At 45.1% G+C, this 27,507-nt stretch overlaps 1 protein-coding gene and 1 long non-coding RNA gene across 2 annotated transcripts; both read right to left on the minus strand.

Annotated features, from left to right (window-relative positions):
* Positions 1-436: 436 nt before the first annotated feature.
* Positions 437-26,063, minus strand: LOC112241629. The gene is made up of 11 exons (XM_042313074.1): positions 25,886-26,063; positions 25,652-25,790; positions 25,089-25,463; positions 24,533-24,889; positions 23,911-24,416; positions 22,724-22,873; positions 21,683-22,058; positions 4,984-5,166; positions 4,431-4,784; positions 1,203-1,306; positions 437-894 (listed from the first exon to the last, which is right to left on the minus strand). The coding sequence occupies exons 2-11, from the start codon at positions 25,686-25,688 to the stop codon at positions 652-654; spliced, it is 2,685 nt and encodes an 894-aa protein (XP_042169008.1). The 5' UTR covers positions 25,689-25,790; positions 25,886-26,063; the 3' UTR covers positions 437-651.
* LOC121843478 lies at positions 5,169-11,346 on the minus strand. The gene is made up of 3 exons (XR_006081584.1): positions 11,256-11,346; positions 10,846-10,884; positions 5,169-5,347 (listed from the first exon to the last, which is right to left on the minus strand). It is a non-coding gene; the product is annotated as an uncharacterized LOC121843478 (long non-coding RNA).
* Positions 26,064-27,507: the final 1,444 nt, after the last annotated feature.

A 27,507-nucleotide genomic window follows, 5' to 3' on the forward strand; every position in this document is an offset into this window, starting at 1 on the left:
GCTACGGTAGGCTACGTGCGTCATTAAAGCACATGTCAGTGAACAGTTGTTTAGCATAGGCAAACGAGAAACAAAGTAGCCTTCCATGGAAGCATTGCTGTGGTGTGATGACCACCGTTGCAATGGCACTTGTACACTTCTTAGCGACTGTGTTTACATACAAGAAGTCACTAAGAGAGATTTTTTTTACTGGGTCATAAAAATGAACATTTTGATTAAAATAAATCCTTGTAGATGAATGACAGATTATTTATTTAAATCTAAATGAACTTCCAGTAAAGAAATGCAGAGCTGTTAGGATGGTATTCTGACATGAGATCCATGTGCTTGCAAATGGGACTTTCACCTGAATCACTCATTGGTGTCAATGCACAGAAATTCCAGTGAGCAGATCAAGTCTGAATACTGTCTATAATGACTGAGGAAAAAGAGCATCTCTCACCATGTTGTTTATTAATATTCCAAATGAACCATCAAGTCTACAGTTGAAACTAGGTTCTAATATATAAACTAACAAAAGAGATTCAAACGATGAACAATGTTAAAGATTTGTAACTTAAGATCACATACTATGATAAAACAATAATATATATGATAAAACAATATTCTGTATGATAAAACAATTAACTGTATCTCAGATAAAGACTTGTTTCAGTTAAACTGAGACACTCTGGACCAGTACAGATTATTAATGTAAATAAAAAGAGAAATGTAAGGAGAACATTTAACATAGAGTTCTCTCTTTGTCATCATCCTCTTCTTCATCTTCTTCTCCTCCTCTTCTTTCTTGGGAGACCCCTCTTCCTCCTTGTGGAAGACCTTCCCATCAGGCTGCTTTTTCCATGTCACTTTGGTGTCTGCAGGTAACCCCTGCTCCTTCAGCTTGTTCCTTATCTGGAGAAACACACACAAACACAGTATTTAATTCTTCAATAGTTATTCTTTCTTGACGTCAATCATTTCACTCTTTGAGGAGATGATGCTTATAACGTTCCTGTTTCACACATGTACAAGTGAGTTTTAATATACGTGTGAATTGGAAATGTTTTTTTGTTGCATATCCCACTCTCCCTGAGGCACCCACAGAGCGCGGGGTCACGGTCAGGAGAAAAGGTAATCTACAGACTAGGACCCAGACCAGAGAGGTCTGTACAGTTTAAATCATTACTGAGTTGGTTCTTCATGAACAGGGTGAAACTCACCTCTTGTACGATGGCGTCTTGAACAGCAGGATCTCTGAGGTTCAAATGTTGATCCCTTTGTGTCATCTTCACTCTCACCACCTGTCTCTTCAGTTGAAGAGCCTCTTCAAAAAGTCAATATACAGTGCAAATGAGGTGAGATAAGGGAGTTAAGGCAATAAATAGGCCATGGTGGCGAGGTAATTACAATATAGCAATTAAAACACTGGAATAGTAGATGTGCAGAAGATGAATGTGCAAGTAGAGATACTGGGGAGCAAGATAAATAAATAAATAAATACAGTATGGGGATGAGGTAGGTAGATAGATGGGCTGTTTACAGATGGGCTATGTACAGGTGCAGTGATCTGTGAGCTGCTCTGACAGCTGGTGCTTAAAGCTAGTGAGGGAGATATGAGTCTCCAGCTTCAGAGATTTTTCAGCAATTTTATAGATGACATCACCGAAGTCGAGGATCAGTAGGATGGTCAGTTTTACGAGGGTATGTTTGGTATTGGAGATGCTTAATGTGAGTCTGGAAAGAGTTTACAGTCTAACCAGACAGATAGGTACTTGTAGTTGTCCACGTATTTTAAGTCAGAGCCGTCCAGAGTAGTGATGTTGGACGGGCGGGCAGTTATCGGTTGAATAGCATGCATTTAGTTTTACTTGCGTTTGCATTGAAGCTCATCTGGAGGTTAGTTAACACAGTGTCCAAAGAAGGGCCAGAAGTATACAGAATGGTGTCGTTTGCGTAGAGGTGTATCAGAGAATCACCAGCATCAAGAACGACATCATTGATGTATACAGAGAAGAGAGTCGGCCCGAGGATTGAACCCTGTGGCACCCCCATAGAGACTGCCAGAGGTCCAGACAACAGGCCCTCCGATTTGAAACACTGAACTCTATCAGAGAAGTAGTAGGTAAACCAGGCGAGGCAATCATTTGAGAAACCAAGGCTGTCAAGTCTGCCAATAAGAATGTGGTGATTGACAGAGTCGAAAGTCTTGGCCAGGTTGATGAATATGGCTGCACAGTAATGTCTCTTATCGATGGCGGTTATGATGTCGTTTAGGACCTTGAGCGTGGCTGAGATGCACCCATGACCAGCTTTGAAACCAGATTGCAAAGCGGAGAAGGTACGGTGGGATTCGAAATGGTCGGTAATCTGTTCCTTAACTTGGCTTTCGAAGGTCTTAGAAAGACAGGGTAGGATAGATATAGGTCTGTAGCAGTTTGGGTTGAGAGTGTCTCACCCTTTGAAGAGGGGAATGACCGCGGCAGCTTTCCAATCTTTGGGAATCTCAGACGATACGAAAGAGAGGTTGAACAGGCTAGTAATAGGGGTTGCAACAATTTCGGCAGATAATTTTAGAAAGAGAGGGTCCAGATTGTCTAGCTCAGCTGATTTGTAGGGGTCTAGATTTTTCAGCTCTTTCAGAAGTGTTTTTGGGAGCGTTTGACAGTGATGAGGGGTGGTCGTTTGGTCGCAGACCCATTACGGATGAGGCAGTGATCGCTGAGATCTTGAATGAAAAACAGGTGTATTTGGAGGGGTGTAGTTAGGATGACTATGAGGGTGCCCGTGTTTAGAATTTGGAGTTGTACCTGGTAGGTTCATTGATAATTTGTGTGGAATTGAGTGCTCAGCTTGGATTGTAGGATGGTCGGGGTGTTAGCATGTCCCAGTTTAGGTCACCTAGTAGCATGAGCTCAGAAGATAGATGGGGAGGGCAATCAATTCACATATGGTATCGAGGGCACAGCTGGGGGCAGAGGGAGGTCTATAGCAAGCGGCAACAGTGAGAGACTTGTTTCTGAAAGGTAGGGAATAGGAGTGGAGCTAGGCACTGCAGGGCCTGGATTCACCTCTACATCACCAGAGGAACAGAGGAGGAGTAGGATAAGGGTACAGCTAAATGCTATAAGAACAAAGGAGCAGGTTTCTGGGCACAATAGCATAGATTCAAGGCATACTGTACAGACAAAGGTATGGTAGGATGCGAATACAGTGGAGGTAAACTTAGGCATTGAGTAATGATGAGAGATATATAGTCTCTAGAGACATTTAAACCAGGTGATGTCATCGCATATGTCGGAGGTGGAACAACATGGTTGGTTGGCATATTAAACAGGGCTAGAGGCTCTACAGTGAAATAAGACAGTAATCACTAACCAGGACAGTAATTGATGAGGCATATTGATATTAGAGAGAGGCATGCGTAGCCAAGTCAACATATGGGTCCAGTGAGTGGTTGGACTGACTGGGGACACGGCGATTCAGACAGTTAGCAGGCTGATGCTAACACGCTAACAGTTAGTAGGCCGGGGCTAAACAAGCTAGCAGTAAGCAGACCGGGTTAAAAAGCAAGCAGTTAGCAGGGGCTAGCAGTTAGCAGACCGAGGCAGGCAAGCTAGCAGTTAGTAGACCGGGGCTAGCAAGTTAGCCTTTGGGGGACGTCGCGATGGGGGTAAGTCTGTTTTTGCCTCTTCTTGTGGTGACGTCAATAGACCAGTCATGGAGTTAGTAGAGTTCCAAGTAGCTCTAGGTAGCTAGCATGCCTAGCAGGTTAGCAGAATGGGCCTTCAGCGGGCGTTGCGCCTGAGGGGCCTGTTGGAATCCTAGGGCAGATTATGTTGGTATTCCAGTCGTAGAGGATCGGTGGGGTTCCGTGCCCCATACCGGCAGTAGAAGGGGTCCGGATATTGTAGCCCAGGAGTAGTCAAACGTTAGCCAGGAGTAGTCAACCCGGGTTGCGGTTAGCTAGCTGCGATGATCCAGATGAAAAGGTTCAGAGTTTGTGGTAGGAATTCGGGGATATGGAGAGAAAAATAGGTCAGTTATTCTCTGGTTTGAAACGCGAACTGACGACAGCTTTCCGAGCTAAAGGTTAGCTGATGACCGCTAGCAGTGGTTAGCTGACTGATAGCTGGTAGCTAGTTAGCCAGCTAGCTTCAGTAGAGGTATTCCAGTTCGGAGGTAAATAGAAATACTTTGGGGGGAAAAAAACTGATCCACACCACATTGGTTGAGGCGGGTTGCAGGAGAGTATTTTAAAGTTGAGGTTTAGGAAATATATTTAAAAGAACGCAAAGAAAAATATATATACACATGGGAAGAGACAAGACAAAGACAAAGACGTCTGACTGCTATGCCATCTTGGATTCAAATGACTGAAGTAAATCAACATTACAGTTCTCCTGTCATCATTATATCAGGTAGATCAGGTGGAGAATATGGTAACTTACCATAGCAGATGAAAGGAAAGTTGTAGTCACAGGGATGATTTATCCATTTAGAATAATCAGAAGAAGGATAAGAAGACACCAGAGTGCAGTTGTGTCTCTGATCTGTTGAAGGCCGTCCTGAATGCCAGTTTCTGAATGAGGAGTCACTCTGGTCTGACCATCTCCAGGAGTCTAGAAACAGACCGATCCACACAGGAAGTCCCCTCAGTGATATCTTCTTCTCTATCTCTGTGTTCACAGTCTGGTTCCTCACACTGACCAGGTCTGTGTGATACTGTCTGCAGTAACTCTGAGCATCTATCCAGGTCCTGTTCTCCTGAATTAAGACGTATGTTTGGTTGGTGACTTGTTTTCCTGCAAAAGTCAAATGTAATAATCAATACAAATATCCAATGAAACATCATTTACTGATCATCTATAGTACATGTTGTCATTGATTTGATAACAGATCAATAACTGATTAACAACTTAAAGCTCTCATGAGTCTATGTTTCAACTCAATGGCAGCTCCAGCACTTAGAACAGGCTTCATCATTAGTATGTGAATACTCACCATCATAACAGATGAAGTGATGCTGGTCATCACAGGAGGTGTTGTTCCACAGACCAGATGTACTCATTAAAGCACAGTTACCATTTTGGGGTGTCCCAGTGTCCCAGTTTCTGAACTCAGTCTCCCCCTCTCTGTAGAAACGTCTGTCTGCCAGAGACCAGTTCCACTTCATGGAGTCTCCTTCTTCAGTCCGATCCAGAACCAGTAATTAGAACTACTGACACTGGTCATCAGCCTGTTCAGGTCCTCCATGTCATCTACTGTAGCCAGATCAGTGTAATGTGCTCTGCAGTAACTCTGGGCATCAGTCCAGATCATATTGATGGAAATGAGGTGATACTGATGAAGACATGAGGAAGGTGTCCTGTTAACAGAATAATGATTAATGAGGGACATTTTTCCAGCAACTTCTCAACCCCAACCACACTATCTGTGGATCTGTTAACATACAGTACACACTGGTGTGCAAACACACACACACACACACACACATAAATATATACACACACACACACCTTGCAAACATCACAGCATTCGCCCTGTGAGGGTATTCAGTATCCAAGGTGGTTACGGGCTAGCCAACAGCAAATCCAGCACAGGCTAGCCAACAGCAATCCCACAGCAACATCACAGTGAATGACAGCAGCAGTGATGTTGTCTTTCTGGTGTAATGTAACACAAGATAAATAAGGTCGTTTTCACACTTAGTCATTTTCAGCCATTTTCTGTGATCTCGGTGTGGTTCGCTTATTTTTTTGTGCAGATTGACCACTCCAAAGCAACTCAAACCCTCAAGTTCAGTGTGTTCAGTTCGCTTGAATTCCGATGTCCAGTTCCCTTTTTTAGGACAATGTGATCACAAAGCTCCTCAGGTTTGCTTGTCATTATTCCCGCACCACACGCTAGAATACTACAACACCGTTTCCCCTGACATAACCCCTCACACTAGACTACTGACATAACCCCTCACACTAGACTACTGACATAACCCCTCACACTAGACTACTGACATAACCCCTCACACTAGACTACTGACATAACCCCTCACTAGACTAGACTACCCCTCACACTAGACATAACATAACCCCTCACACTAGACTACTGACATAACCCCTCACACAAGACTAGACCCCTCACACAAGACTACTGACATAACCCCTCACACTAGACTACTGACATATCCCCTCACATAGACTACTGACATATCCCCTCACACTAGACTACTGACATAACCCCTCACACTAGACTACTGACATAACCCCTCACACTAGACTACTGACATATCCCCTCACACTAGACTACTGACATAACCCCTCACACTAACAGACTACTGACATAACCCCTCACACTAGACTACTGACATAACCCCTCACACTAGACTACTGACCCCTCACACTAGAACATAACCCCTCACACTAGACTACTGACATAACCCCTCACACTAGACTACTGACATAACCCCTCACACTAGACTACTGACATATCCCCTCACACTAGACTACTGACATAACCCCTCACACTAGACTACTGACATAACCCCTCACACTAGACTACTGACATAACCCCTCACACTAGACTACTGACATAACCCCTCACACTGACATAACCCCTCACACTAGACCACTGACATAACCCCTCACACTAGACTACTGACATAACCCCTCACACTAGACTACTGACATAACCCCTCACACTAGACTACTGACCCCTCACACTAGACTACTGACATATCCCCTCACACTAGACTACTGACATAACCCCTCACACTAGACTACTAACATAACCCCTCACACTAGACTACTGACATAACCCCTCACACTAGACTACTGACATAACCCCTCACACTAGACATAACCCCTCACACTAGACCACTGACATAACCCCTCACACTAGACTCACACTGACTACTGACATAACCCCTCACACTAGACTACTGACATAACCCCTCACACTAGATTACTGACATAACCCCTCACACTAGACTACTGACATAACCCCTCACACTAGACTACTGACATAACCCCTCACACTAGACTACTGACATAACCCCTCACACTAGACTACTGACATAACCCCTCACACTAGACTACTGACATAACCCCTCACACTAGACTACTGACATAACCCCTCACACTAGACTACTGACATTACCCCTCACACTAGACTACTGACATAACCCCTCACACTAGACTACTGACATAACCCCTCACACTAGACTACTGACATAACCCCTCACACTAGACTACTGACATAACCCCTCACACTAGACTACTGACATAACCCCTCACACTAGACTACTGACATAACCCCTCACACTACTGACATAACCCCTCACACTAGACTACTGTTATAACCCCTACACTAGACCTGTATAACCCCTCACACTAGACTACTATAACCCCTCACACTAGACCACTGACATAACCCTCACACTAGACTACTGACATAACCCCTCACACTAGACTACTGACATAACCCCTCACACTAGACTACTGACATAACCCCTCACACTAGACTACTGACATAACCCCTCACACTAGACTACTGACATAACCCCTCACACTAGACTACTGACCACTAGACATAACCCCTCACACTAGACTACTGACATAACCCCTCACACTAGACCACTGACATAACCCCTCACACTAGACTACTGACATAACCCCTCACACTAGACTACTGACATAACCCCTCACACTAGACTACTGACATAACCCCTCACACTAGACCACTGACATAACCCCTCACACTAGACTACTGACATAACCCCTCACACTAGACTACTGACATAACCCCTCACACTAGACTACTGACATAACCCCTCACACTAGACCACTGACATAACCCCTCACACTAGACTACACTAGACCTACTGACATAACCCCTCACACTTGACCACTACTGACATAACCCCTCACACTAGACTACTGACATAATCCCCTCACACTAGACACTGACATAACCCCTCACACAAGACCACTGACATAACCCCTCACACTAGACCACTGACATAACACCCTCACACTAGACTCACACTAGACACTAACCCTCTGACTACTGACATAACCCCTCACACTAGAACCCTCACACTAGACTACTGACATAACCCCTCACACTAGACTACTGACATAACCCCTCACACTAGACTACTGACATAACCCTCACACTAGACTACTGACATAACCCCTCACACTAGACTACTGACATAACCCCTCACACTAAACTACTGACATAACCCCTCACACTAGACTACTGACATAACCCTCACACTAGACTACTGACCCCTCACACTAGACCACTGACATAACCCCTCACACAAGACCACTGACATAACCCCTCACACTAGACTAGACCCCTCACACAAGACCACTGACATAACCCCTCACACTAGACCACTGACATAACCCCTCACACTACTGACTACTGACATAACCCCTCACACTAGACCACTGACATAACCCCTCACACTAGACTGCTGTAACACTGTTTCTGTCACGACTTCCGCCGAAGTTGGTGCCTCTCCTTGTTCGGCGGTCGACGTCACCGGCTTTCTAGCCTCCACCGATCTATATTTCTTTTTCCGTTTGTTTTGTTTTGATTGTACACACCTGGTTCCCATTACGTTATAATTTGTTCCCTATTTAAGAGCAGTTGGAGGCCACAGAAGGAGTGCTGTATGGCATTGAAGCTCGTTTGGAGGTTTGTTAAAACCTCTTTGGGATCGGTGTCCCGCTAGGGTGCCACTATGACAACATCCGGTGAAATTGCAGAGCGCGAAATTCAAAATACAAAAATTGTAATATTAAACATTCATGAAAATACAAGTGTCTTACATAGTTTAAAAGTTTAACTTCTCCAACAGCAATGTCAGATTTCAAAAGGCTTTACTGCGAAAGCCTTTGCAATCCCAAGGGTCCCAGCTATACAATGAATGGTCGCTTTGTTCGATAAAGTCCTTCTTTACATCCCAAAAAGTCAGTTTATAGTTGGTTCGCTTGATTCAGTAATCCACTCTTTCAACTTGCATACAAACAAATCCAATGAGTTACCGGTAAAGTTCGTCCAAACAAGTCAAACGATGTTTCTAATTAATCCTCAGGTACTCTAATATCTAAATAAAATATCATATTTAAGACTGAGAAAAGTATGTTCAATCGAGAAGATAAATAACAAAGAGTGTGCACCTCATTCACGTGTGCAACAAGACTACATTTCTAACGAAGGACACATTGGAAAAACTACAACTTCTTGTTCATTTTTCAAAATAAAAGCCTGAAACCCTTTCTAAGGACTGTTGACATCTAGTGGAAGCTATAGGAACTGCAATCTGGGTCCTATTTTAATTTTTTCCCATAGGCTATCATTGAAATGGCCTGTGACCTCAACTGCCGTATCAGTTCTGTTATACTCACAGACATTATTAAACTTAAAAGTGTTTTCTATCCATTTACATTTACATGCATATCCTAGCTTCTGGGCCTGAGTAACAGGCAGTTTACTTTGGGCACGTCATTCATCTAAACTTCCGAACACTGTCCCCGAGCCTTAACCTAGATTGTAGGACTGCCGGGGTGTTAAGCATATCCCAGTTTATGTCACCTAACAGAACGAACTAAGAGAAGATGATGATGTGTATGTTGTTGCTGTTTTTGAATATTAGAGGTTGTCAAGGATGCACATAATTCCAAAATGTGTGGAGTTTTTAGTTTAGATTAGATTATTTGTTTGCAACGTGTGATCTATTGGCTAAGAGAGCTTTGTCAGCTGTTTAGTAATTGTGGGGTTTGAATAGGGTACATAGGGATCAACATCTCTTCCAGCTCTTAAAGGGACAGTACACTACCTTGGGTGTGCAATTTTCAATTAAACCATTATTTATTCTCCAGTTATTCTATTGCTATTTATTATATTAGATATTAAATATACAGTACATGTTAATAGTATCTTCTGATTACAATTATTATGTCTATATCTATTATCTTTCAAAATGTAAGTCTGTTTATCTAGCTGTCTGATAACACATTCTGATTGAATGGCTTGTCCTGCACTTTGTAAAAACCCAGGGTGCATTGAATGAATGTTGGAAAAAGATCTTGGTTCCTTTCTAAACATAGAAATGTGAAGCAAAGAGGACTCTGTTCACAAAATAGGTGAAGTGAACTAGCAAAAGAGTTGAGTCCTCATTCAGAGCCAGGGGCAGAGTGAATACAAAGAGAACAGAGTTATGTTGGGGCGACAGGTAGCCTAGATCAAACCTTGCTAGATCGAATCCCTTAGCTGACAAGGTAAAAATCTGTTGTTCTGATCCTGAACAAGGCAGTTAACCCACTGTTACTTGGCAGTCATTGTAAATAAGAATTTGACTTTCCTAGTTGAATAAAAATAAATAAATGTTTGTTGCTCTATTTTTTTCACCCCAGTTCACTTTAAAGAGGACTGAGATCAGATATTTTAAACAGGACATATGTGAAAACACTTTACACAACTTAGGGCTCATAAATGTTACAATTTATTCATTACTTTGGCAATATTTGATTTAACTTGAACTAAATTAATGATATATAAATAAAGAACTATAACTGAGAAATTATCATGAGGTGGTCAAAACACACAGGACCAATACATAAGATCATTTTGGGGACCACATGGGCACAAAACAGACAGCTGATCCAAAGAGTTATCTTATTTCAGGAACAGTGAAGATTGTCCTCACGAGATATGGGCTGCCCACACTGGGCCACACAGGGCAAACTGGGACACACTGGGACAATGTCTTGGGGGACAATCTGTAGCTGATTAGCAAGAAAACTTTGGCCCAATGTGGGCATGTTTGCTGGGACACACACACAGTAAACTGACCTGAGATTAGCAGGGTGAGATACAACAACGTTTCCATCACTGTGAAATTCAAAGGATATATGATTAAAATGAATGCACTTCAAGGTTGCAACACTTAACCAACACAAACTGTCTTTCTCCTTCTTTACTGATATGACCTGACAGGACAGGTGAAGATAATGCTCCCCACATAGAGGGTTATCACCTGTTCAGAGACAGGAACAATCAGTGATTGTTAGGTTAGGTTTCTAAAGTATTGGAAGTGGTAGGGTGAAAAACCTCAACATAACATTTCCAGAGCCAACAAGGGTAAGAATACATGGTGAATTATTCTACACTGGAACCTTCAAACCTGGGAATAAAAAAAGTAAATATTATACACTTTTCTCTACAATGAAATATGAAATATCTACAATCACAAATAACCTCACCTGTTGTTTGAAGAAAACTCTCTTACTCTCGCTCTGTCTCTCTCTGTCTCTCTCTGTCTCTCTCTCTCTCTGTCTCTCTATCTCTATCTCGCTATCCAACTCTCTCCCCTTTCTTTCTGTCTGTCTCTCTCTGTCTCTCTCTCTGTCTCTCTCTCTCTGTCTCTCTATCTCTATCTCGCTATCCAACTCTCTCCCCTTTCTCTCTGTCTGTCTCTCTCTGTCTCTCTCTCTCTGTCTCTCTCTCTCTGTCTCTCTATCTCTATCTCGCTATCCAACTCTCTCCCCTTTCTCTCTGTCTGTCTCTCTCTGTCTCTCTCTCTCTGTCTCTCTCTCTCTGTCTCTCTATCTCTATCTCGCTATCCAACTCTCTCCCCTTTCTCTCTCTCTGTCTCTCTCTGTCTCTCTATCTCTCTCGCTAACCAACTCGCTCCCCTTTCTCTCTCTCTGTCTCTCCTACTGTGTGTCTGTCATCACATCTTTGTCCCTATTTAAACATGACACTGCTCCTCATTTGTTTGAATTTGTTATTCATCTCAAAACAAACAAAACTGTGATGTGACATTTATCCCACTGGAAAAGGGGTTGGACAGAGCCAGAGAAGGAAACAGTTAGAGAGGCTATACAGAACATGTTCATGTGATGATTCTGTTGATCCAAAGGAGATAACCCAGTCCTCTAGATAGACATATTGCCCAGAAATTGCCTCATTGTTCCAAAAGGACCCAACTCCTAAAAGGGTTGAGTAATTTCAAGAATTGTACAGGTCAGTGAGGCCTGAATTAGGTATCAAGAGAGTTCCAGAAGGACGATGGTCCAAGTCAACACCAATGCATCCCACAAGTTGTGTCAAGTAGGCTGGTAGTGGATTTCTACTTGAAATAGATCATTCCATCTCATCCCTCATGATCAATTGGATTGATATCTGCTGACTGGTAAATGACTGTTAACTGTCATGGAGAGAGCAGGTGGTCCTGATGTCTTGTACACTCAGTGTCTAGATAAACACCTCCAGCATTGGGTGCTCTGCCCTCCCTCTCCTCTGTCATTGGGTGCTCTGACCTCCCTCTCCTCTTTCATTGGGTGCTCTGACCTCCCTCTCCTCTGTCATTGGGTGCTCTGCCCTCCCTCTCCTCTTTCATTGGGTGCTCTGACCTCCCTCTCCTCTGTCATTGGGTGCTCTGACCTCCCTCTCCTCTGTCATTGGGTACTCTGACCTCCCTCTCCTCTTTCATTTGGGTGCTCTGACCTCCCTCTCCTCTGTCATTGGGTTCTCTGACCTCCCTCTCCTCTGTCATTGGGTTCTCTGTCCTCCCTCTCCTCTTTCATTTGGGTGCTCTGACCTCCCTCTCCTCTGTCATTGGGTTCTCTGTCCTCCCTCTCCTCTTTCATTGGGTTCTCTGCCCTCCCTCTCCTCTTTCATTTGGGTGCTCTGACCTCCCTCTCCTCTGTCATTGGGTTCTCTGTCCTCCCTCTCCTCTGTCATTGGGTTCTCTGTCCTCCCTCTCCTCTGTCATTGGGTTCTCTGACCTCCCTCTCCTCTGTCATTGGGTTCTCTGACCTCCCTCTCCTCTTTCATTTGGGTTCTCTGACCTCCCTCTCCTCTGTCATTTGGGTGCTCTGACCTCCCTCTCCTCTGTCATTGGGTTCTCTGACCTCCCTCTCCTCTTTCATTTGGGTTCTCTGACCTCCCTCTCCTCTTTCATTTGGGTTCTCTGTCCTCCCTCTCCTCTTTCATTTGGGTGCTCTGACCTCCCTCTCCTCTTTCATTTGGGTGCTCTGACCTCCCTCTCCTCTTTCATTTGGGTGCTGTGACCTCCCTCTCCTCTTTCATTGGGTTCTCTGACCTCCCTCTCCTCTGTCATTTGGGTTCTCTGACCTCCCTCTCCTCTTTCATTTGGGTTCTCTGTCCTCCCTCTCCTCTTTCATTTGGGTTCTCTGTCCTCCCTCTCCTCTTTCATTTGGGTTCTCTGTCCTCCCTCTCCTCTTTCATTTGGGTTCTCTGTCCTCCCTCTCCTCTTTCATTTGGGTTCTCTGACCTCCCTCTCCTCTTTCATTTGGGTGCTGTGACCTCCCTCTCCTCTTTCATTGGGTGCTCTGACCTCCCTCCCTCTCCTATTTCATTGGGTGCTCTGCCCTCCCTCTCCTCTGTTATTGGGTGCTGTGAATTCCCTCTCCTCTGTCATTGGGTGCTCTGCCCTCCCTCTCCTCTGTCATTGGGTGCTCTGCCCTCCCTCCCCTCTGTCATTGGGTGCTCTGCCATCCCTCTCCTCTTTCATTGGGTGCTCTGCCCTCCCTCTCCTCTGTCATTGGGTGCTCTGCCCTCCCTCTCCTCTGTCATTGGGTGCTCTGCCCTCCCTCTCCTCTGTTATTGGGTGCTCTGCCCTCCCTCTCCTCTTTCATTGGGTGCTGAATTTGTTTGCCCTCCCTCTCCTCTTTCATTGGGTGCTCTGTCCTCCCTCTCCTCTTTCATTGGGTGCTCTGTCCTCCCTCTCCTCTTTCATTGGGTGCTCTGCCCTCCCTCTCCTCTTTCATTGGGTGCTCTGCCCTCCCTCTCCTCTGTTATTGGGTACTCTGACCTCCCTCTCCTCTTTCATTGGGTGCTCTGCCCTCCCTCTCCTCTTTCATTGGGTGCTCTGCCCTCCCTCTCCTCTGTTATTGGGTACTCTGACCTCCCTCTCCTCTTTCATTGGGTACTCTGCCCTCCCTCTCCTCTGTCATTGGGTGCTCTGCCCTCCCTCTCCTCTGTTATTGGGTACTCTGACCTCCCTCTCCTCTTTCATTGGGTACTCTGCCCTCCCTCTCCTCTTTCATTGGGTGCTCTGCCCCCTCTCCTCTGTCATTGGGTACTCTGCCCTCCCTCTCCTCTGTCATTGGGTGCTCTGTCCTCCCTCTCCTCTGTCATTGGGTGGTCTGTCCTCCCTCTCCTCTGTCATTGGGTGCTCTGTCCTCCCTCTCCTCTGTCATTGGGTGGTCTGCCCTCCCTCTCCTCTGTCATTGGGTGCTCTGTCCTCCCTCTCCTCTGTCATTGGGTGCTCTGTCCTCCCTCTCCTCTGTCATTGGGTGGTCTGCCCTCCCTCTCCTCTGTCATTGGGTGGTCTGCCCTCCCTCTCCTCTGTCATTGGGTGCTCTGTCCTCCCTCTCCTCTGTCATTGGGTGCTCTGTCCTCCCTCTCCTCTGTCATTGGGTGCTCTGTCCTCCCTCTCCTCTGTCATTGGGTGCTCTGCCCTCCCTCTCCTCTGTCATTGGGTGGTCTGCCCTCCCTCTCCTCTGTCATTGGGTGCTGTGAACTCCCTCTCCTCTGTCATTGGGTGCTCTGCCCTCCCTCTCCTCTTTCATTGGGTGCTCTGTCCTCCCTCTCCTCTGTCATTGGGTGCTCTGTCCTCCCTCTCCTCTGTCATTGGGTGCTCTGCCCTCTGCTCAAGTTTGGAAGGAGCGTGCAATTGACATGCTCATTTCAGGAATGTCCACCGGAGCTGTTACCAGAGAATGTAATGTTAATTTATCTACCATAAGCTGCCTCCAACATCGTTTTAGAGATTTTAGCAGTACGTCCAACCGGCCTCACAACCGCAGACACGATGTAGTGTGTGGTGTGGACTAGTGGTTTGCAACGTTGTGAACAGAGTGCCCAATGGTGCAGGTAGGGTTATGGTATGGACAGGCATAATGAGTGCATAAAAATACTGTGACTAGGTCCTAAGGACAATCTGTGACTAACAGTTATCTGTGACTAACAGTTATCTGTGACTAACAGTGGCATGTCTGTATTCCCAGTCAATGTGAAATCCATAGATTAGGGCCTAATTCATTTATGTTCAGCGGGAAAAGAATTTAGACATCTTCACTTTTTCCACATTTTGTTATGTTACATCCTCATTCTAAAATAGTTTTTTTTAATCCTCATCAATCGACTCACAAAACCCGTTAATGACAAAGCAAAAACAGGTTTTTAGAAATTCCTACAAATGTATAAAAACTAAATATTTAAAGAAAACCTTATTTACAAATGATTTATTTATATTCAGACCCTTTGCTATATGACTCGAAACTGAGCTCAGGTTAATCCTGTTTCAATTGATCATCCTTGATGTTTCTACTACAGTTCTTGATTGGAGGTCAACTGTGGTAAGTAAACTCAATTGATTGGACATGATTTTGGAAAGGCACACACCTGTCTATATAAGGTACAGCAGTTGACACTGCATGTCAGAGTAAAAAACAAGTCATGGGGTTGAAGGAATAATCCGTAGAGCCCTGAGACAGGATTATCTCGAGGCACAGATCTGGGAAAGGGTACTAAAATATTTATGCAGCATGTAACTTCTCTAGGGTAGGGTGCAGCATTGGGAATTTTGGAAAAAAAGCATGCCCAAATGAAACTGCCTGCTACTCTGCCATAAAAGCCAGAATATGCATATAATTAGTAGATTTTGATAGAAAACACTCTGAAGTTTCTAAAACTATTTGAATTATGTCTGTGAGTATAACAGAACTCATATGGCAGGCAAAAACCTGAGACACAATCCATCAGGAAGTGGGAAATCTAAGGTTTGTAGTCTTTCGATTCTTGCCCAATCGAATACACAGTGTCTATGGGGTCATGTTGCACTTCCTAAGGCTTCCACTAGATGCCAACAGTCTTTAGAAACTTGTTTGATGCTTCAACTGTGAAGTGTGGCCGAATGAGAGGGGAATGAGTCAGGGGTCTGCCAGCAGCCACGAGCTCAGTCTCGCGCGTTCACATGAGAGCGACCAGCGTTCCATTGCATTTCTGAAGACAAAGGAATTCTCCGGTTGGAACATTATGGAAGATGTATGTTTAAAATATCCTAAAGATTGATTTTATACAATGTTTGACATGTTTCTACGGACTGTAACGGAACTTTTGGACATTTCGTCTGCAACTAGTGAACGCGCTTCGTGACTTTGGATTTGTTTACAAAACATGCTAACAAAAGTAGCTATTTGGACACAAATGATGAACATTATCAAACGAAACAAACATTTATTGTGGAACTGGGATTCCTGGGAGTGCATTCTGATGAAGATCATCAAAGGTAAGTGAATATTTTTAATGCTATTTCTGACTAATGTTGACTCCAATATGGCGGATATCAATTTGGCTTAATTTGTCGTCTGAGCACCGTACTCAGACTATTGCAGGGTTTGCTTTTTTTGAAATCTGACACAGCGGTTGCATTAAGGAGAAATATGTCTTTCATTCTGTGAATAACACTTGTATCGTTTATCAATGTTTATTTTGACTATTTTTGTGAATTGATGTGGCTCTCTGCAAAATCATGTTTTGGAACTACTGAACATAATGCGCCAAAGTAAACTCAGATTTTTTGATATAAATATGAACTTTACCGAACAAAACATACACGTATTGTGTACCATGAAGTACTATGAGTGTCATCTGATGAAGATCATCAAAAGTTAGTGATTAATTTTATCTATATTTCTGATTTTTGTGACTCCTCTCTTTGGCTGGAAAAATGGCTGTGTTTTTCTGTGACCTGGCTCTGACCTAACATAATCGCGTGGTTTGTTTTCGTCGTAAAGCCTTTTTGAAATCGGACACTGTGGCTGGATTTACAAAAAGTGTATCTTTAAAACGGTGTAAAATACATGTATGTTTGAGGAATTTTAGTTTTGGGATTTCTATTGTTTTGAATTTGGCGCCCTGCAGTTTCACTGGCTGTTGACAGGTGGAACGCTACCGTCCCACATACCCTAGAGAGGTTAAAGGTCCCCAAGAACACTGTGGCCTCATGGAAGAAATTTAGGACCACCAAAACACTTCCTAGAGCTGACGCCGGGCAAAACTGAGCAATCGGGGAGAAGGGCCTTGGTTAGGGAGGTGACCAAGAACCCAATGGTTACTCTGACAGAGCTCTAGGGTTCCTCTGTGGAAATGGGAGAAAATTCCAGAAGGACAACCCTCTCAGCAGGACTCCACCAGTCAGGCCAATGCGGTAGAGTGGCCAGACGGAAGCCACTCCTCTGTAAAAGGCACATGACAGCATGCTTGAAGTTTGCCAAAAGGCAGATGAAGACTCTCAGACAATGAGAAAAAAGATTCTCTGGTCTTATGAAACCAAGATTGAGCTCTTTGGCTTGAATTCCAACCGTCACGTCTGGAGGAAACCTGGCACCATAACGGGTGAAGCATGGTGGTGGCAGCATCATGCTGTGTGGATGTTTTTCAATGGCAGGGACTGTGAGAGACTAGTCAGGATCGAGGGAAAGATGAGCCGAGAAAAGTACAGAGAGATCCTTAATGAAAACCTGCTCCAAAGCTCTCAAGACGTCAGACTGGGGCGAAAGTTCACCTTCCAACAGGTCTAAGCAGACAGCCAAGACAAGACAGGAGTGGCTTCGTTACAAGTCTCTGAATGTCCTAGAGTGGCCCAGCCAGATGCCGGACTTCAAACCGATCAAACATCTATGGAGAGACTTGAAATATTTGTGCAGCGACGCTTCCGTCCAACCTGACAGGGCTTTTAGAGGATCTGCAGAGAAGAATGGGAGAATCTCCCCAAATACAGGTGTGCCAAGCTTGTAGCGTCAAATCCAAGAAGACTCGAGGCTGTAATCACTGCTAAGGGTGCTTCAACAAAGTACTGAATAAAGTGTCTGAATACTTATGTAAATCTAATATTTCCATTTTTATTTGTAATACATTTGCATAGACATCTAAGAACCTGTTTATTCTTTGTCATTATGGGGTATTGTGTGTAGATTGATGAGGGGAAAAAACTGTTGTGGAAAAAGTCAAGGGGTCTGAATACTTTCCCAAATTCACTGCAGACCATAATAGAAGATATAATATAATCGTTCATCCAAAAGTAGTCAAGCATACATTTTCCATATTGGCGGCCTCGGGGGAAACCAACCAACAATCCTGGCATTGAACCAGAATGGTCCATTCCAACTCTCGCTCACACTTCCTCTCCATCTAGCTACAACCTATTTGGTTAGGTCAGGGTGTGATGTGGGGTGGGCATTCTATGTTTAGTTTTCTATGTTTCTTTATTTCTTTGTTTTGGCCGGGTATGATTCTCAATCAGGGACAGCTGTCTATCGTTGTCTCTGATTTGGAATCATACTTAGGTAGACCTTTTTCCCTCCTTTCAGTGTGGGAAGTTTACTTTGTTAGAGGCTGTATAGCCGAAGTGAAGTGTTTTGTTGGCGACATTTTAAATAAAAGGAAAATGTACACTCAGCAAGCTGCACCTTGGTCTACTTCTTTCGTCTGACAAAAGCACGATGCTCTACAAACTGAGCCACACAGCACCACAACACACATGAGAGTTGGCAAGATGCCACAAACAGATCTGAGACCAGGTTCATTACTGATGTCACATCATTGTGTGTTCCAGGAAATATCCTGGGTCTGGTTGATGTGGTAAAGTTCCCCTCTGTCTGGTTTGAGGAAGTTATGCAAAATGTAACTAAAGCTCTGGTCAGCAGGACATGGTTCTAACTGGTACCAGTGTATCAGAGTCCTGAAGAGAGGAGTTGATTACACATTATGTCTACATGTCTTTATCATCAAGGAAAAATGTGTCAAATAAACATTAAAATAATATTAAGTTGAAACTTGAAGAATCACAACTCTAGACCGATACTGTCAATCTGCAACAGGCATTTACTTGATCATCAGAAAATACATCTTCATTAACCAATAAAAAACATGCTGAGACTACATTGGCTATGCAGTATGTAAACTGTGGTCTAAATACATTTACAATTAAAGTAAGTTACATTCCAATTAGAAAAACACATTGATACTCACAGTGCTGTGAAAAAGTATTTGCCCCCTTTCTGATATTCTCTATTTTTGCTAAATTTTAATACTGAATGTTATTAGATCTTCAACCAAAACCTAAAATTAGATAAAGTGAACCTGAGTTTGCAAAATAACAAACCATATCTATACTTATTTTGTCTATTTAATTAACAAAGTTATGCAACACCCAATTCCCCTGTGTGAAAAAGTAATTGCCCCTTTACACTCAATAGCTGGTTGTTCCACCTTAAGCTCTAATGACTGCAACCAAGCACTTCCTGTAGTTGTTGATCAGTCTCTCACATTGCTGTGGAGGACTTTTGGCCCACTCTTCCACGCAGAACTGCTGTAACTCAGCAAAGCATCCTCAAACCATCACACTGCCACCACCATGCTTGACGATTGATATGAAGGGTTTTACTGTGGAATGCAGTGTTTGGTTTTCAGCAGAGACAACGGGACCCATCTAGTCCATAACGTTAGTTGAAGGAACCATGAGTTCTGCTCAGTATCAATTATCAGCAAGACATTGATCCAAAACACACAGTCAAGTCTACATGAAAATGGTTCAAAAGAAACACATTTGAAGTTTTGGAATGACCTCGTCAATGTCCAGACCTAATGATCCCAATGGAGATGTTGTGGCAGGACTTGAAATGAGCAGTTCATGATTGAAAACCCACAAATGTCCCTGAGTTTACTTTTTCACACATGAACATTGGGTGTTACATAACTTTGTTATGAAATAAATGAAATAAGTAGGTCATTGTTGTGTTATTTGTTCACTCAGGTTCCTTTATCTAATATTCTGTTTTCTTTGAAGATCTGATAACATTCAGCATCTTAAATCTGTAAAAGTTGAGAAAATTAGAAAGGAGGCAAATACTCTTTCTCATCCCTGAATATCAACATAACTACAAATAACTCATTTATAGACATGATGTGTGAAATGTCTGTCTTGAGAACAAACCCTGTAATAAAACAACCAAGTCAAGAAAATGATTAATAACAACATCTCATGATAAAACACTATTGATGTTTATACTTAAACAATTTAATAAATAAAACACATTTAATTAGGTTCAGAAAATACATCCCAGTACAGATAATTAATATAACTAAAAAAGAGAAATTAAAGGAGAACGTTTTACATAACTAGAGTTTTCTCTTTGTCATCATCCTCTTCATCTTCTTCTCCTCCTCTTCTTTCTTGGGAGACCCCTCTTCCTCCTTGTGGAAGACCTTCCCATCAGGCTGCTTTTTCCATGTCACTTTGGTGTCTGCAGGTAACCCCTGCTCCTTCAGCTTGTTCCTTATCTGGAGAGACAAACTCATACAGAGACCCACAATATTTCACTTTGTAATAGTCATTGTAAAGATCTACAACTACTATTCCTTCCTGCTATACTGAGATGTTCTTCACTTTAACCCTTTGACTCTATGAGGAGATAAGGCTCATATTTGTCCTATTTCTGTAAGGACCGACGCTGGAGTTGAGAAGCAGGTACCGGGAGTCAACATTTAATTAGGAACAAACATGGAACAAGACAGGAACAGAGTCAACACACTGGTACACAAAGACAGACGAAAATCAATGCTGAAGCAGGGAACAGAGCAGGGGAACAGACAGATACAGTGGGGCAAAAAAGTATTTAGTCAGCCACCAATTGTGCAAGTTCTCTCACTTAAAAAGATGAGAGAGGCCTGTAATTTTCATCATAGGTACACTACAACTATGACAGACAAAATGAGAAAAAAAATCCTGAAAATCACATTGTAGGATTTTTTATGAATTTATTTGCAAATTATGGTGGAAAATAAGTATTTGGTCACCTACAAACAATCAAGATTTCTGGCTCTCACAGACCTGTAACTTCTTCTTTAAGAGGCTCCTCTGTCCTCCACTCGTTACCTGTATTAATGGCACCTGTTTGAACTTGTTATCAGTATAAAAGACACCTGTCCACAACCTCAAACAGTCACACTCCAAACTCCACTATGGCCAAGACCAAAGAGCTATCAAAGGACACCAGAAACAAAATTGTAGACCTGCACCAGGCTGGGAAGACTGAATCTGCAATAGGTAAGCAGCTTGGTTTGGAAAAATCGTTGAAAGTCTGTGTTGCCCAGCAACAGCCCCAAAACATCACTGCTCTAGTAGAGGAGATCTGCATGGAGGAATGGGCCAAAATACCAGCAATAGTGTGTGAAAACCTTGTGAAGACTTACAGAAAACATTTGACCTCTGTCATTGCCAACAAAGGGTATATAACAAAGTATTGAGATAAACTTTTGTTATTGACCAAATACTTATTTTCCACCATAATTTGCAAATAAATTCATAAAAAATCTGTCATAGTTGAAGTGTACCTATGATGGAAATTACAGGCCTCTCTCATCTTTTTAAGTGGGAGAACTTGCACAATTGGTGGCTGACTAAATACTTTTTTGCCCCTCTGTATAGGGGAGGTAATGACAGAGTTGACATAAGTCCAGGTGAGTCCAACAATTGCTGATGCGCCTGACGAGGAAAGGCAGGTGTGCGTAATGACGATGGCAGGAGTGCGTAATGCTGGGGAGCCTGGCGCCCTCGAGCGCCAGGGGGTAAGAGTGGGAGAAGGCGTGACAGTGCCTGGGCGAGCCTGACGGGCTGGCCGAGGCACGGGCACGGTACAAGCCGGCTGGATGTGATATCCCGACGAACCGGCAGAGGCGTGAGAGTCTGGTGAGCCGGCTGAGGCATAGGAGCTTGACAATCTGGCTGAGGCAGGAAGGCCTGTCGATACCGCTGAGGTGTGGGAAGTCAATGATCCGGAGAAGGCGTACCAGCCTGAAGAGCCGGCTGGGTGAAAAACCTGACGATCCGACTGAGGCCTGACGTGGGATTGGCGCCTTCCGAGCCAACCGGGGCAAGGAACCACTCGAGCCAGCTTCGGCGTGACAGCCAGACGAACTGGCTTAGGCACCCCCGGTTCCATCGGTGGCGGCCCCCGGACACGACGCCACCACTAACCAGAAAGCCAGCACTCAGAGATGCTTCATTTGGGGGTTTCAGCATTCTGTAAAGTCCAACGCTGGAATCGAGAAGCAGGTACCGGGAGTCAACATTTAATTAGGAGTAAACATGGAACAAGACAGGAACAGAGTCAACACACTGGTATACAAAGACAGACGACAATCAATGCTGAAGCAGGGAACAGAGCAGGGGAACAGACAGATATAGGGGAGATGACAGAGGTGATTAAGTCCAGGTGAGTCCAATAATCGCTGATTGCTCGTGACGGGGGAAGGCAGGTGTGAGTAATGCTGGGGATACTGGCGACCCTCAAGCGCCAGAGGGGAACAGCAGGAGCAGGCATGACAATTTCACACATGTACAAGTGTGTGAATTGGAAATGTGTTTTTGCTAATTCCACTCTCCCTGAGACACCTTCGGAGAGTGGGGTCACAGCCAGGATAAAACATCATCCTCACCAGACTAAGACCCAAATCAGAGAGGAGGTCATTCACAACAGACTAGGACCCAGATCAGAAAGGAGGTCATCCACCAACAGACTAGGACCCAGACCAGAGAGGAGGTCATCTACAACAGACTAGGATCCAGACCAGAGAGGTGATCTGTAGAGTTTGCATCATTACTGAGTTGGTTCTTCATGAACAGGGGGAAACTGACCTCTTGTAAGATGTCGTCCTGAACAGCAAGATCTCTGAGGTTCAGATTTTGATCCTTTGGGGTCATCTTCACTCTCACCACCTGTCTCTTCAGTTGAGCTTTCTTGGTTGTGGGCATGGGGGTAGTCATGGTCGTGGGCATGGGGGTAGTCTTGGTCGTGGGCAGGGGGTAGTCATGGTCGTGAGCAGGGGGTAGTTGTGGTCATGGGCAGGGGGTAGTCGTGGTCGTGGGCAGGGGGTAGTCGTGGTCATGGGCAGGGGGTAGTCGTGGTCGTGGGCAGGGGGTAGTCGTTGTCGTGGGCAGGGGGTAGTCATGGTCGTGGGCAGGGGGTAGTCATGGTCGTGGGCAGGGGGATAGTCATGGTCATGAGCAGGGGGTAGTCGTGGTGGTGGGCAGGGGGTAGTCGTGGTTGTGGGCAGGGGGTAGTCGTGGTCGTGGGCAGGGGGTAGTCGTGGTCGTGGGCAGGGGGTAGTCGTGGTCATGGGCAGGGGGTAGTCGTGGTCATGGGCAGGGGGTAGTCGTGGTCGTGGGCAGGGGGTAGTCGTTGTCGTGGGCAGGGGGTAGTCATGGTCGTGGGCAGGGGGATAGTCATGGTCATGAGCAGGGGGTAGTCGTGGTGGTGGGCAGGGGGTAGTTATGGTGGTGGGCAGGGGGTAGTCGTGGTTGTGGGCAGGGGGTAGTCGTGGTCGTGGGCAGGGGGTAGTCGTGGTCGTGGGCAGGGGGTAGTCGTTGTCGTGGGCAGGGGGTAGTCATGGTCGTGGGCAGGGGGATAGTCATGGTCATGAGCAGGGGGTAGTCGTGGTGGTGGGCAGGGGGTAGTCGTGGTGGTGGGCAGGGGGTAGTCGTGGTTGTGGGCAGGGGGTAGTCGTGGTCGTGGGCAGGGGGGTAGTCGTGGTCGTGGGCAGGGGGTAGTCGTTGTCGTGGGCAGGGGGTAGTCATGGTCGTGGGCAGGGGGATAGTCATGGTCATGAGCAGGGGGGGGTAGTCGTGGTGGTGGGCAGGGGGTAGTCGTGGTCGTGGGCAGGGGGGTAGTCGTGGCCGTGGGCATGGGGGTAGTTATGGTGGTGGGCAGGAGGGTAGTCGTGGTCGTGGGCAGGGGGTAGTTATGGTGGTGGGCAGGGGGTAGTCGTGGTCGTGGGCATGGGGGTAGTTATGGTGGTGGGCAGGGGGTAGTTATGGTGGTGGGCAGGGGGTAGTCGTGGTCGTGGGCAGGGGGTAGTCGTGGTTGTGGGCAGGGGGGTAGTCGTGGTCGTGGGCAGGGGGATAGTCGCGGTTGTGGGCAGGGGGTAGTCGTGGTCGTGAGCAGGGGGTAGTCGTGGTGGTGGGCAGGGGGTAGTTGTGGTCGTGGGCAGGGGGTAGTCGTGGTCGTGGGCAGGGGGTAGTCGTGGTCGTGGGCAGGGGGTAGTCGTGGTCGTGAGCAGGGGGTAGTCGTGGTGGTGGGCAGGGGGTAGTCGTGGTGGTGGGCAGGGGGTAGTTGTGGTCGTGGGCAGGGGGTAGTTATGGTGGTGGGCAGGGGGTAGTCGTGGTGGGGGGCATGGGGGTAGTCGTGGTCGTGAGCAGGGGGTAGTCGTGGTGGTGGGCAGGGGGTAGTCGTGGTGGGGGGCATGGGGGTAGTCGTGGTCGTGAGCAGGGGGTAGTCGTGGTCGTGGGCAGGGGGTAGTCGTGGTCGCTGTAGTCATTGTGGTCTCCACAGCTATGCCAAGAAGAGAATAAAATCCCACAATGACAGTAGTGAATCACGGGGGCAACATTAGAGTTCTCCTGTCATCATAGTATCAGGTAGATCAGGTGGAGAAAACGGTAACTTACCGGAGCAGATGAAAGGAAAGGTGTCATCAGAGGGATAATTTCTCATTTTAGCATGATTTGAAGAAGAAGGATTAGAATGCACGAGAGTGCAGTTGTATCTCTGTTCTGTTGAAAGCCATCCTGGCAACCAGTTTCTGAATGAGGAGTCACTCTGGTCTGACCATCTCCAGGAGTCTAGAAACAGACCGATCCACACAGGAAGTCCCCTCAGTGTTATCTTCTTATTTATCTCTGTGTTCTCAGTCTGGTTCCTCACACTGACCAGGTCTGTGTGATACTGTCTGCAGTAACTCTGAGCATCTATCCAGGTCCTGTTCTCCTGAATTAAGACGTATGTTTGGTTGGTGTCTTGTTTTCCTGCAAAAGTGAAATGTAATAATCAATAAAAATATCCAATGAAACATCATCTACTGATCATCTATAGTACATGTTGTCATTGATTTGATAACAGATCAATAACTGATTAACAACTTAAAGCTCTCATGAGTCTATGTTTCAACTCAATGGCAGCTCCAGCACTTAGAACAGGCTTCATCATTAGTATGTGAAAACTCACCATCATAACAGATGAAGTGATGCTGGTCATCACAGGAGGTGTTGTTCCACAGACCAGATGTACTCATAAAAACACAGTTGCCATTTTGGGGTGTTCCAGTGTCCCAGTTTCTGAACTCAGTCTCCCCCTCTCTGTAGAAACGTCTGTCTGCCAGAGACCAGTGCCACTTCATGGAGTCTCCCTTCTTCAGTCCGATCCAGAACCAGTAATTAGAACTACTGACACTGGTCATCAGCCTGTTCAGGTCCTCCATGTCATCTACTGTAGCCAGATCAGTGTAATGTGCTCTGCAGTAACTCTGGGCATCCATCCAGGTCTTTTTTATGTTTATGACGTGATACTGACAAATAAGACACGAGGAAGGTGTGTAGAACCCTGCGAAGAGAATAATGATTCATGACAGACATTTTATCCAGCAACCACAATCATCTATGCATCTTTGCACGTGGTACACCAAATTGTTCAAGCAAACACACACGTGTCACACACACACGTGTCACACACACACGTGTCACACACACACGTGTCACACACACGTACAAACACAATCACATCTAACTGACCTGAGATTAGGAGGGTGAGGTACAAAGAAGTTTCCATCAGTGTGAAATTCAATGGAAATATGGCTAAAGATGTGATCAGAGACTCCTACACTCAGTTTAGAGTTGTGTTCCAAGAGATTTCAAAAGGTACCAATTACATCTGAAATGTAACCAGAATAATTTAAAAAAAACTGTGTTACATTCATTTCTCTACATTAATGCTAAAAATATTATACATTTTTAACATGGCCTCACCGGTTGTTTGTAGGAAAGTCTGTCTCACTCCGTCTATCTTGCTCTCTCCAGATCTCTCTCTCCTTCTGTGTCTATCTCCGTTGCTTGGCCCTATATACATCTTAAACTGATACCCATTGATTTGAATATGTTATTCATATTCTGTTTCCAAACAGGGGTATGCAAAAAGGAGTAGACATTCTCATGAAGTTATTATCTTAGTCAAACAAACAGATGGCACGTAACATCTATCACTATGGCAACAGGGTTGGACATAGCCAGGGACACCAGCTGAGCGTTTTGTCAAAGTTCAGAAACAGGTATTTGTAGTTGTCCACATATTCTAAGTCCAGAGTAGTGATGTTGGACAGGCGGGCAGGTGCAGGCAGCTGTCACACCCTGACCATAGTTTGCTTTGTATGTTTCTATGTTTTGTTTGGTCAGGGTGTGATCTGAGTGGGCATTCTATGTTGGATGTCTAGTTTGTCTGTTTCTGTGTTTGGCCTGATATGGTTCTCAATCAGAGGCAGGTGTTAGTCATTGTCTCTGATTGGTAGCCATATTTAGGTAGCCTGTTTTGTCATTGTGGGTTGTGGGTGATTGTCTATGTTCGTTGCTTATGTCAGCACAGTTCTCATTATAGCTTCACGGTCGTTATTCCTTTATTGTTTTGTATAGTTTGTATTCAGTGTTCAGTGCTTTCTTTGATTAAAAACCGTCATGAACACATACCACGCTGCATTTTGGTCTGCTCCTTACGACGATCGTGACAGCAGCGATCCGTTGAAGAGCATGCATTTAGTTTTATTTGTATTTAAGAGCAATTGGAGGCCACGGAAGGAGAGTTGTATGGCATTGAAGTTCGCCTGGAGGGTTGTTAACACAGTGTCCAAAGAAGGGCCAGAAGTATACAGAATGGTGTCGTCTGCGTAGAGGTGGATCAGAGACTCACCAGCAGCAAGAGCGACATCATTGATGTGTACAGAGAAGAGATTTGGTCCAAAAATTGAACCCTGTGGCACCCCCATAGAGACTGCCAGTGGCCCGGACAACAGACCCTACGATTTGACACACTGAACTCTATCTGAGAAGTAGTTGGTGAACCAGGCGAGGCAGTCATTTGAGAAACCAAGGCTGTCGAGTCTGCCGATGAGGGTGTGGTGATTGACAGAGTCGAAAGCCTTGGTCAGGTCAATGAATACGGCTGCACAGTATTGTTTCTTATCGATGTCGGTTAAGATATCGTTTAAGACCTTGTGCGTGGCTGAGGTGCACCCATGACCAGCTCTGAAACCAGATTGCATAATAGCGGAGTAGGTATGGTGGGATTCGAAATGATCGGTAATCTGTTTGTTGACTTGGCTTTCAAAGACCTTAGAAAGGCAGGGTAGGATAGATATTGGTCTGTAGCAGTTTGGGTCAAGAGCGTCCCCCTTTTGAAGAGGGGGGTGACCGCAGCACCAATGAGTAACCTGTTCACACAGCAAAAGACAAAGAGCCTCTGAGAAGTGACCACATCTCTCTCTCTCTCTCTCCCTCCTCTCTCATCTGGTCCCTCTTTATTTAGGACCCTCTCCTTCCCTTTCACACTCTCTTCATCTGTTCCTCTATCTGTGTTCTCCCCCTCTCTCTTTTTCTCCCTC

Source organism: Oncorhynchus tshawytscha, unplaced genomic scaffold (genome assembly GCF_018296145.1).
Source record: "Oncorhynchus tshawytscha isolate Ot180627B unplaced genomic scaffold, Otsh_v2.0 Un_contig_10167_pilon_pilon, whole genome shotgun sequence".
Lineage (NCBI taxonomy): Eukaryota > Metazoa > Chordata > Actinopteri > Salmoniformes > Salmonidae > Oncorhynchus > Oncorhynchus tshawytscha.